Genomic DNA, 12744 nt, shown 5'->3' with positions numbered 1-12744 from the left:
GTTTTCCCTATCCTGAAACCTGAAATTTATCTGTGTCAGATTGACAGTCGAGAATTAAACTGTTGGATTAAATTAAAATTAAATTACTACATCACTAGAATATGAAAATCTAGTCTTATTATAAGAGATCTTCAAGTCTGCATCTTAAAAAATGTTCCTTTATAATATGTCTGCTCTCACTTTGTGAACACGGTTATTTTTAAAATGTGTTCTATATAAGTGTGTGAAGTTATATTCTTACTGAAATTCAAGTTTAGCAGCATCCTTAAGGATAAAAAGACTTCTCAAAAAATTCTCATTATTTTAGCATTAGTTTATCTGAAGTGCTTTGTGTTCACAGGAAGAACAGGCAGCAAAATTGAAAGCTGAGAAGATCAGAGTTGCCCTAGAGAAAATTAAAGAGGCACAAGTGAAAAAGGTGATATTTGGGCTTTTTCTTGGTTTGGGGTTTTTATCTGTTTTACGGATTTATGAAGAATTGCCTTGTTTATGTAACGTAGCTCTAAGATATACCAAGCTATAGAGGGGTATTTCTTTCTAATACATTTTTCACATGTATTTTTTTTGTGGATAAAATGCATTATAAAAGAAATACCTTTCTGGTTTTAAATTCTAAAAGGGTAAAACAAAATAGTCTTATTATTATAATCTTACCTGTTATTTTAATTTTTAAAAATGCATTAAATTTTTTTAGGTTATCTAATACCTAATTTTAGAGTATTTTTCTTGGATAATAAAGTCATTATTTGTGTTTTAATTTATATTTTAGCTAAGGACGTTACTCAGAACATTACTCAATATTGGAAGAAATTTCTAGAATGCCTGTTTTTTGGTTTGTGTTTAATTTCCTTTTTTCCTATTATAGCTGGTGATTAGAGTCCACATGTCTGACGATAGTTCTAAAACAATGATGGTGGATGAGAGGCAGACAGTGAGACAAGTGCTGGACAACCTGATGGACAAATCTCACTGCGGTTATAGTTTAGACTGGTCTCTGGTGGAAACCATCTCTGAGTTACAAATGGGTTAGTAGTATCATTGCTATAATTACTTTTTAATTTCTGTGTAATTTCAACAGTTTTCATGTTGATAAAAGCAACTTGAGACGTCTTTATACTGTATTTTTTTCCTATAATATAACCCTGGCCTTTTTACATTGTTTTTTCCCCCCCAAGTATTTTGACATTTCTTTGAGTGCAGTATCATTTCCAGTTCACTTTAGATTTTTTTTTTGGCCAGAACAAAGTTGTTCTCTTTTTTTAAGGTAACAAAATATTCTTTTCCCTTCAAATAAGAACCAAATATATTGAACACATTTACTAAAGACCATTACATTTATTCACATTTGTACTGAAGTCTTTATACCACCATTTGACTTTCAGGGGAAACATAAAGCACATCTTATTTTTAGCTATAGATGTACTAAGTCTTAGTTTCCTATGTTTTGTGGTTTGGTATGTATGGTGTTTTCTAACTTTAAAAATCCCTCATTTTTTATATCATCTTTGACTCTTTTAAAAAGTGTTCTTTTTGTAATATTGTGTGGTTACAGAAACCTCGCAGTAATTACTTTATTAGGCTTTATTCAATCAGTAATCAATTTCAACTTGCTATTTTGTTTAAAAAATGTATTTGCATTGCTCTTACTACCTATGATATCTTTAAATATTTCACAGCAGTTTCCAGAGAAATAAAAACTGAATTATTAACACTTTTCTCTCAGAACACACATACACAACCCCCAAAACCAAACCATAAGTTAGAAGTTTATTAATATGTATAAACATGTATTCTAATAATACATCCCTATAACTATTCTTAGAGAATTAGAAAGGTTTGAGTTCATAGATGTAGTGTCACCATACACAGAAAATGTTTGGATGATAGTTTTTAGAATATTTCCATGGCCATAGTTAAAGATCCATATCTATCATTTAATCATATTTGGCACAGTGATTCAAATATAATATGTAGTCATTCAGTACTTGGTGAATGAATAAAAGAAAAGAAAACAAGGGACTACTAAGAGCCCAAAATAAGATGGTGGAAACAAACTATGACAAATGTATATCATTCGATTAAACAACAGAGATTATTAGAAAGGATGAATGAACAAAATGCAAGTGCTTGCTGTTTACAAAAGACCTTTTACCTAAAGACACAGAAAGATTCAGAGTAAAAGGAATGTGGAAAGACACTAACCAAAAGAAAGATAATATTAACTATGTTATTATAAGGCAAAATAAACTTTAAGCAAAATGCATTACTAGAGATAAAGAGAACCATACATCTTCATCAGGCAGATATAATCATTCTAAATTTTATCTAATAATAGCATTAAAATGTATAAAGCAGAAGTTGACAGAACTACCAGGAGAAATTCACAAGTCTACCTTCATAGTAGAAACTTTTCATCTAAGAATCTTTTCAGTGATCAATATAATCAAGCAGACAAAAATGAATATAGGTATATTTAGAACACTAATAACAGGAAAATATACATTCTTTACAGGCAGAAATGGAGTATTTCTAAAAATTGATTCTGGTATGAGGTTATAAGCAGCTCTCAAGAAATTTCAAAAAATCATTATTTCTAGAATATGTTCTTTGAACATATGTTCAATATATAGGACAAGTTCTTTGATTCCTAATTTGGAAATTAGAAAATACATCTCTGTTTAAATTTAAACAAAACTCATAGATCAAAGAAGAACTCATATTGCAAATTTTTTGAATGACAAGAAATGAATGCTGTTAGAAGCACTTAATACCAGAATTTATGAAATGCAACTAACATGTTGGGTTTTTTTTTTTTTTTTTTTTTTTTGCGGTACGTGGGCCTCTCACTGCTGTGGCCTCTTCCGCTGCGGAGCACAGGCTCGCAGGCTCAGTGGCCATGGCTCACGGGCCCAGCCGCTCCGCGGCATGTGGGATCTTCCTGGCCCGGGGCACGAACCCGTGTCCCCTGCATTGGCAGGCGGACTCTCAACCACTGCGCCACCAGGGAAGCCCGCATGTTGGGGTTTTTTTAAGGGTGGGATGGGCAAAGGCTGAAGGCTGAAGAAGACCTTGAAGTCAGAAGACCTAGATTCTAATCCTGATCCTTCCATGTAGCAGCTGTGTGACCTTTGCTGAAGTCACTTAACACCACGAGGGCATGTTTCCTTATTTGAAAATAGAGGGAAGACTAGATGATCTCTCAGGGGTGTCAGTTAAGGGTTTTGCTGAGAATTACTTCGCAAGGTTTCTTGTCTTTTATGCAGTTCTGATGAATACTAACAAAATACTGATATTTTATTTTGGGACAGAGAGAATCTTTGAAGACCATGAAAACTTGGTTGAAAATCTTCTTAATTGGACAAGAGATAGCCAAAACAAGCTTATATTTATGGAGCGTATAGAAAAATATGCACTTTTCAAAAACCCACAGGTGAGACTATAGCTAACAAGAGGTCAGGATTCTTAAGTGTTCATATTATATAATTCTCTAACTGCTAAGTTAATAGAGTTAAAAGATTGGTAACCAGCCGGTTGGAGCATTCACTACTGCCAAGGTGGCAAGTCTGCTGGGGCCCAGGTGGCAGGCCTCAAGGAAGTTGCCAGTTCTGCAGAGCCAGATGGGATGAGCCTTTGGGGAAGCAGGATTACCTCCAGGGGGTTACCAGGTTTCTGTTCTCTCTAATTCAGAGTCGTTTTGAACCCAGCTGTTTATTTGGTGAGTTCCTTATCCCTCAAAGGAAGGTACTTGCCTATTTAAGTTTCTCTACTTTTGTCATTTATCCAGTTGACACTTTGATTTATTTTAAATTATTTTTTTGAAAAGCCAGTAACCTTGATTATAAATGGTTCCACATTCTAATATATGTTACCTTTATCTATTTAGTATCTTTGCTTATTCCAAAATAATATTTGAGTTAATCCTTCCTAATACCCAAATATTTTATAAAAGTCAATAGGTAAGAGGAAACAACCCCACTATAAAAAGTAGTAATGAGAAAAATAGTAGCAGTGTTAAAGTTATTGAATAGTTATCCTTCAGGCAGCTTAATCATGAAACATCTTTACTGGGTATTTTTAGTGAAGAATACACATTTGGGAATACCAACAGATCTTTTTATGGATAATTGTGAAAACATGTTTCATAAGGCTAATAATTAGAATTCAGATTTTAGTTGAGTCAAGCAAATGAGATCATGGTAGTCTCAGAATTTGGGATTTAGATTAAATTTTCTCCATCTGGATCAGTTAAACTCAGCATATTTTAAGGTAATTTGTCTTACTTGTTGTACTTAATAATTTGTAAACCTTTAAGGTCCTGTAAGTGTAGCTTTCATTAGATATACAAAAACATATTTGCTAGCTGTTGCATGTAATATCACCTCAGGATTTGGGGGAGGGCAGTTTACGGAATAATTCAAGATAAATAGATAAGGTAAGGAGGAGGCCAGTGTTAAGCATTTCCATGAAGATCCCACGAACAGGTTGCTTTTCAAAGGGGTGTTCCCCTCACTCTGTGTAGGCAGAAATCAACACAGGGTTTCTGTGTCTCTAGAAGAAATCATATACATACCTGTGCCAAGGGAATAGCGGAGTGGGTTTATCCTTTAACTTTCACCTATTCATTTTTCCAGAATTATCTTCTGGGAAAAAAGGAAACAGCCGAGATGGCAGATAGAAACAAAGAAGTGCTGTTGGAGGTATGACTTCCTTCCCTCCTTCCCCTTTTCCTGCACATTATAATATTCAAATATTAAGCACCTTTTTTGAAGTCCAGAATGTCAGTGCTCTATATTTATAATTACAATCGTAAATAGGGAAGCCTATTTTCTTCCATAGCCTGTTGGAGAGTGTTCAGCTGTGTAAACATTAGAACACCGAAGAACCTTGTAAAACTTACTATTTTGCCAAGCAGTATACAAGTGGGCTAAAAGGAGTTATGAGCTTTTAGTAGCTGACAAGTGGGAGAAAAGGCTGGTCAATGAAGGATGTGATTGTACTGTTTTATCTGCTTACCCAGAGAGAAATTTGAGTATAGTTAGCTATTTACAAAATATTTCAAACCTTGGCCTGAAATAACTCAAATAATTTTAAAAATCATAATGATTCTTTTTAAAAAATATATACATCTCTTTATTTTGAAGAGTAATAAAACAAATTCAAACATAATTGAATTTTTGTTTTTTTGCTGATTTTAGAGAACTAAGGTCGAAGACATTAGTATGTTTGAAAATCTGAATAAACTCTTATTTAGCAACAAGGCTATTAGGAAGATGAAGATCAGCACCAAGCTTTTCATAGGGATGCTATTAGCTATAATTAAGAAAGTACTCTTCATAATTCCTAATTGTTTTTTTGTTGTTTTAGGGAGAGAGAAATTAATTCACCTTCACGTGTTCACGTTTAGTGAGGATTTCTACTTTTCCTTTACTAAATACATGATTGATATTTTAAATTAAATTTTTATCTAAGTATAGATATTAGAATCCAGAATTTTGAGTTTGTTTATATTCCTTTCAACCTAGTATTAAATATTCTTTGTTTTAGAATCATATACATTGATAGTTTTTAAACTGTGAAAGTGTAATCATTCATTTAGCATGTTGCTTTCTTTTAAAATATATTCCTATTTAACGTACAGCTAATCGAAATGTGTTGTTAATTTGGAGAAAAATAAAGTCTAATGTTTATGTTAGCTCTGACACTGATTAAATTTAGTGTAACTATGCTGTTTACAAATGCATTTAAGTACTTTTATATGCAACTCAGTTGACATTTCACCTTAGTTTCCTCAAAACAATGTTAGGTAAAAGTTCTTAGGGATTGCCATAGTCGTTCCAGAGTAAAGCCATGTAATGTTTAGAACAGAAAGTTCTAATTGAGGTAAAATTAGCAGCATGGTTTTTACACAGAGGCATTTTGGTTTAATCACAGTGTCATGCATTTCACAGGGGTAAACACAACTTTGTTCTAAGAATCTAAGGATCATGTCTTTCCAAATCATCTTCTTCTTTTAGGAGTGTTTTTGTGGAAGTTCTGTAACTGTACCAGAAATTGAGGGAGTCCTTTGGTTGAAAGATGATGGCAAGAAGTCCTGGAAAAAGCGTTATTTTCTCTTGCGAGCATCTGGTATCTACTATGTCCCTAAAGGAAAAGCAAAGGTGCGTCCCTTCTGCTGACTTTTAGCTTCCTAATTACGCTGATTGATTTTAATTTGTAGTGAGCATGCTAATAAGGTGATCCAGGCTCTGATTTGTTTCAGCTCGTGTAGGACACACAGAACATTGCTTTGTTTATTGATCTATTATAAGAAAGAAGAAACCTGAAAATGTTCACTCTCTGCTCATTAGTTGGGCCCATCTCGATTCTCCTGGCAAATTTGAAATGATGCTTTTATTTCTTATTTTTGGAGCTTCTGCCAGAGTCATTTTTGCTTGTTATTGTTTGGGGGAGAATACCTTTCTAGGATTACAAGCGTTTCAGCCTTGCTTAGGTAATGTGCTTCTGCTAAGGGCCCCCATGGTAGCTGTCACTTCTGTGCTTACTGGGGGCCCAGCACTGCAGAAGCTCTTTACAGGGTCATCTCATCCAGTGTTTACCACCATCCTGAGAGGTACATCTTGTCGCCCCTGTTTAACTGGCGAGGAACCCTGACTTGAGAATTGCTGTACTTGAGATATGCACTACAGGCACTGAGCTATATGATATCTCTTGTTCTTTCCAGAGAGCTCTATCATACTATATTGTATTTAATATGAATACTATACTATATTTAAAGTCTCTTTAAAGTGCCATCCTTTCCAAGCAAGTCAGTGTTCCTTATGAATGGCAAGACAGTAAGTGAAACGGACTGCCTTTTTTGTTGCATCATGGATTTAAAGAAGAAGCATCTGCAGAGAATCTCACTGTCTTATCTTCTGCAAAATAGCAATAATTTCTGCTTGGTAAAGTTTGAGTCTCAGTTAGAAGCTGTTAGTAGTGATATCTGCTTGTTTACACATTACTGTTAATTCAGTCTTTCGGGTATTTTTTTCGCAGGTGTCCCGGGATCTGGTGTGCTTTCTCCAGCTGGATCACGTCAATGTTTACTATGGACAGGATTATCGGAATAAATACAAAGCACCTACAGACTACTGTCTGGTGCTCAAGGTAAACATATATCTCTTTTCAGGAATTTTAATTGATGTTATACATAGAGGGGGTTATTGGACATCTTAAAATAGTTTGGATCTCCATCGAGTGTCCTATTTTTGCTTTTTTCTGTATAGGTTTTTAAAGCAATGGTGAAGGGAATTCCCTGGTGGTCCAGTGGTTAGGACTCAGCGCTTTCAGCTCCCAGAGCCTGGGTTCAGTCCTGAGACGGGGAACTAAGATCCCACAAACTGTGCAGCACGGCCAATAAATAAATGAAGGAAGGAGGGAAGGAAGGAAAGCCTGTGCTTATCCCACAGCTGACCCTAGTTAGAGTGATGACACCAGGAAATGGATACTGAATTGTAAGCTTTGAGTCATAATATATAAAATGGATTAGATTATAAATTTGAGACTCTCATTTAATAGCTGGCTTAGTTTAGGAAGACTTAGATCAGAGCCACATGTGGGGGGAAGGGTTCTTTTCTGGTACTAACTCAGCAGAACCAACAGAGCCTGAGTTCAAAGTGGGCTGGTTCTTCATCTGGTCCAGAAATAATTCTCGTCTCCCTTTTCTCCTGAACTATGGCTCTGATAGCCCGCGCATGTATTATGATCCATCTAAGCTGTTTTTAGTGATTTTTTTTTCCCCTATATCCAAACTTTTGAGTTTCTCACACTCATCATATCTGTACTTTTGAGAACTGACATTTTTAGTGATCTATTGGAACATTAGGAAAAGGTAACATTAAAAAGTTCAGGATAATTATGGAGATGATTACATTTTTCTCATTGGTCCATCTCAGTAGCCCCGTGGTAACTACTTAGGTCTACATGTTTATATCATCATTTGATATTGCTTTTGTCTGAGAATTGTCAGTTGGGTTTGAAGAGGTGGTTTAGGATTTTGGGGTAGAGTTTTGATTGCTTTGATAAAGTTAGGTGTATTATAATGGTAGCCCTTTATTAAGTGATCGTTTTTGGAGAATACCCTGTATCACTTAGTTACAGTAGCAAATAATTTTTTAAAAGTCAGTATAAAGTAGCTTAATCCAGCAGTTTTCAAAATGAGGCCTAGGGTCCCCTGGAGTCCCTGAGACCCTGTAAGGGGACCTGTGATGTCAGTGTTATTCTTCTAATAACGCTAAGATGTTTTTTGCCTTTTACACTCTCTCTCACAAGTGTATAATGGAGTTTTCTAAAAGGTTACATGACATGTGATGATATCTTTGCTCCCTTGGGTAGTGGAATGTGTATTTGTATACTCTTATATTTAACTTTTTCTCAGCTTTAATTTCTTATAAGGTAAATATCAATATAAATAAGTTATTTAGGGGTCTCATAACATGGAGACAGTAAGAATTTATTTCAGTGGCTCAAAGTTGTCAGTAAGAACCTACATTCTTTCCATCTTTCCCTGTTCCATCTTCTGCGTATGGAACTTAATAAGCTGTGTATCAGCTTATTCTCAGACCGACTTACCTCAGTCACAAATGGCCACTGCCATTTGACCCAACAAAATCCAGCAGAGGAAGAGGGACTATTTTTCCCTGTATTTGTCTTTTTTTAAGAGGAAAGAAATATTTCCCAGGAGTTCTTCTAACAGCCCTCCCTTGAGGGCCGTTGGCCCAGAGTACATGCTCGCTCTTACACCAATCACTGGCAGGGAACAAAGCCACCATTTTTGGTTTACACTAGTCAGAATTTGCTCTCCGAGGTGAGGGGTAGACGTCCAAACAAATTGGGGTTCTATCAGAAAAGAGGTAGAGGGGAGGAGATAGCTCCGGGGAAGGCAATCAACAGTGTCTGTTAGGGCCAGAAGTAAGTAGGACCACTGGCTAGTACTTTAATCCTTTTTGCAGCTCATAGAATTCTTAGGTTAAGAATATTTTTGTTCTAAGGGTTTTCTTGTTTGTTTTTATAATAATGATTTGTATGCTTCGTATTTGCTTTTAGTAAAGTCGGTTAAGCTAAATTTATGTATTTATATTGCCTACCTATTTATATCTAGAAATTTTAATATATTGAACGAAAAAAAACACCATACCACTGGGTGCAAATAATAGTAAAAATAATGGCCACCATTTACTGAAGAACTCCAGGGTGGAAGGTGCTGCACTAGAAGCACCAGACATGTCCATCTCACAAGTCTGGTCTAGAGTCCCCATTTTCCAGATGTGGAAACTGAGGTTTAAGGGATCAATTTGCCTGAGACCACTCAACTATTAGTATTTAAGATATGTCTTTCTTTCCTGTAAGTCTACACTAGATTTTGCCTAGGTAAGTGTTTTATTCTTGAGCATTTGAGTTCTGACAAACAAACCAAAAAGTGCTGCCACACAGGGTCTACACAAATGCAAATGTAAATATTTGTAGGGCCTGATCCCTTTCATCAGCTTTGAGCTTTAATGACTGAGTCTGAGTCCTTCCAGTGACATGCAGGATACAGGAAATATATACACACTTGTAGGAGGTAATAAAACACACCATTTGGTAATTAGGTTTTTTTTAAGATAATAAAAATAAAAATAAGGGAAGAGCTTATTCATGAAATTTGACAATGTAGAAATAAATAAGATATATGTTGATGTATTATCTGAAAGAGCTACACACTTGGGACACATACGTATGTGTGTATAATTAAGTATCTTAAAGGAAACCTGTGTTTTAAAAAATATATATAGCACAACAATTGCTGGAATAGAGCTCAGCTTAGCCAGGTCTAAATTTTCATCCCTTGAGAAATGAGGCAAAGTAATTTAATATGTTAGGTGGGAAGGGAAAAAATGGTTAGGATTTAGGGATGGAGTATGAACATGAACTTCTCAAACACTGTTATTAATAGAAGGATGTTATACATGATAATCATGGAAGTAACAGGGTGGACTGTTATAGTCTTATTTTTTAGCTTCTTGCATATTAGTTGAGAGAATTGATTTTCAGGCCTATGTTGTTTCCAAAGTAATAAATGCGTTGTATATATTCAGTAGTTTCTTTTGGCACCTGGACTAAGATTTTAGAGTATCACTTTTAGTTACAGATTAGGAATTATGTCTCAGTCTAATTTTTGGCAGGAGGGGTTTTTTCTTCCCAGGGAACTAGTGGTTGTGGCCCAGTGGAGTTAAAATACCCTGAGTCTGTTCTAGCACTTGCATTTTGTAGCCGAGGTCAAGTCAAGTCACTCACCTCCCATCCAAGACTCAACTGAAAAGTACATTGGGCTGTGAAGACTAAATCTGATGACGCAGTTGAAAAGCTGCTTGTTGCCCAGAGGGCACATGCTGTGGGTAGAGGGGCCTGCAGAGCAGTGCTCAGTCCACAGCAGGGAGCAGCACCCATTGCATCCCAGGTGCTGTGCCCTTTGCTTCTTCCCCCCACCCAGGTGTTCACCTCCAGAGAAGCACTGGAAGCTTTACCAAAGCCTCTCTTGTATGGAGTCTTCTGATTCCGTGCGTTCAGTTAATTCAAAGTGAAATAAACATTCTCCTCCCTTTTTGTAGTCTTACATTGGTAGAGTAAAGCTTCCACTGGCTTTGTTAAGCTTGGTGGACTTTGTTTCTTTGAAATGTAGAAGGGGTACTTTGGAGTTTCCCGTGATGTGAAGGTTTTTTTGTTTTTTAACTGAAACATCTTGACCTAAAATTTAACACAAGTTTCTTTCTTGCTTATTTTGTAAAAATACTTAGGGCCATTTTATTTGGCCTTATGGATGTTTAAAAGGTATAAATTATTTGGCCATTATGCCAAAGACCTGTAATTTGTCAGGATATGTTTAAGCTTTGATAGACTTTGTTTATTTCTTAGTTCTCCAGGAGACTTAGTTGGATTTTGCCTTTAATCTTGCAGCACCCACAGATCCAGAAGAAATCTCAGTACATCAAATACCTTTGTTGTGATGATGTGAGGACCCTGCACCAGTGGGTCAATGGTATCCGCATCGCAAAGGTAGGTTTTCTTTTGGTTTGATAATGGAATGATGCTTAATGATGCTTAATGATATGGTTTTTGTTGTCACGATAATTATCCTGTTTGTTTCATGTTCATGATTTTGCCAGTGTCTAGTTTTCTCAGGCCTAAGTTTCATGTTTTAAATGTCTTTTTTTCTTGGTGATGGGGGATAAGCTTTTAACACTTGGTATCCAAGGAATAATACTGCTGGTAAAAGCTTATGTAGCATCAAAGTGATTTATTTGGGCTTTGGAGAATGCATTGTATGATTCTTATATAGCAGAGTTTAGCCTAAACAAAAGAAACTTTTTGAAAATTAAACTGCCTTGGGGTTGGGGGAAGAATGAATAGGTGGAGCATGGAGGATTTTTAGGGTGGTGAAAATACTCATACTCTGTATGATACAATGGTGGGTACATGTCCTATACATTTGTCCAAACCCATAGAATGTAAACACCATGAGTGAACCTAAGGTGACCTATGGACTTTGAGTGATTATTACATGTCCACGTAGGTTCATTGATGGTAACAAATGTACCACTCTAGTGGGGGATATTGATAATGGGAGAAACTATGCGTGTTTAGGGGCTGTGCATGTATATGGGAAATCTCTGTACCTTTCTCTCAGTTTTGCTGTGAACCTAAAACTGCTCTTAAAAAAGAAAGTCTTAACAAAGTTTTTTTAAAGGACATCTTAAAGGTGATTATACATAATGCTTGAAAGGGTATTTATTCAGTTACTTTTAAGTTAATGTAACTAAAAATAAAATTTGTTACAGACATAAAATCGAAGTTGCTTTAAAAGTAACTGGAAAAAACTCTTTATATTGTTAATGAACATAATCAGAATCAAGTGTTGACTTCTTGCTGCCTTTCTCAAAATGAGGACAAATAAGAGTGGATTATAATTTACTGGTATGAAAAGAATTTTTGAAGTATTATAGGTCTTTTAATACAGACCATGAGTCAGTAAACAGCAATGTGTCCCGTTTTCCTATCCCACGCATCCATATCATACCCAGTAAAGTACAGATGTCATCATTTACTGCCTTCTGTTTAGTACGGGAAGCAGCTCTACATGAACTATCAAGAGGCCTTGAAGAGGACAGAATCGGCTTATGATTGGACTTCCTTATCCAGCTCCAGCATTAAATCAGGATCCAGTTCTTCCAGCATCCCAGGTAGTTTAAAATGTCCAAAGAGCTCTTTACTACCAACAGGAAGGTGTCTCTATAGAGACTGATAGAAGACCTGGTTATCTCAGAGTGATTTTTTAAAACTAGAGCCATGCCTGATTTCTAAATTATAATCAATAGGTACATGTTCTTTTATTCATTTATTTTTTTATTTTTAGAGGGGATAATATCATGGACTAGTTCACAGGTGTGTCTGAAATGGAAAACCGTAAAGTGGTGAAGCCGGGAGTTTTGTTATATATTTATAAAGTTAATTTGAAACTCAATCATATTGCTGAAAACAGCTGTTGATGCATAACTGGGGGTAGAAAGTTGCTTGGAGAAGAGAACTCCGAATCGTGATGAAACTGCCCTCCTTCCCCACAGGTTTCCTGACATTTCAGCAGAGTGGAAACAACTGGAATTAGTTCAGTATCACAGTTAAGGAAGCTATTTAAGTCACCAAACTTTGTAAAGTTTTCAGAGGAAAGAG

At 35.8% G+C, this 12744-nt stretch overlaps 1 protein-coding gene across 1 annotated transcript in view; it reads left to right on the top strand.

Moving 5' to 3' along the window:
• The window catches only part of RAPH1 (Ras association (RalGDS/AF-6) and pleckstrin homology domains 1), a 49230-nt gene that overhangs the window by 30716 nt on the left and 5770 nt on the right, over window positions 1-12744 (top strand). Inside the window, exons 6-13 of the mRNA XM_007454883.1 lie at window positions 341-418; window positions 866-1025; window positions 3309-3430; window positions 4632-4697; window positions 6015-6158; window positions 7036-7146; window positions 10975-11073; window positions 12137-12257. Of these exons, the coding sequence (XP_007454945.1) occupies window positions 341-418; window positions 866-1025; window positions 3309-3430; window positions 4632-4697; window positions 6015-6158; window positions 7036-7146; window positions 10975-11073; window positions 12137-12257 (901 nt within the window). The remainder of the gene's footprint in view (window positions 1-340; window positions 419-865; window positions 1026-3308; window positions 3431-4631; window positions 4698-6014; window positions 6159-7035; window positions 7147-10974; window positions 11074-12136; window positions 12258-12744) is intronic.

This window comes from Lipotes vexillifer, unplaced genomic scaffold (genome assembly GCF_000442215.2).
Source record: "Lipotes vexillifer unplaced genomic scaffold, Lipotes_vexillifer_v1.1 scaffold313, whole genome shotgun sequence".
NCBI classification, from domain to species: Eukaryota; Metazoa; Chordata; class Mammalia; order Artiodactyla; family Lipotidae; genus Lipotes; species Lipotes vexillifer.
Note: the sequence above shows the minus strand (reverse complement) of the source record. Positions and strands in the feature narration are given on the sequence as shown.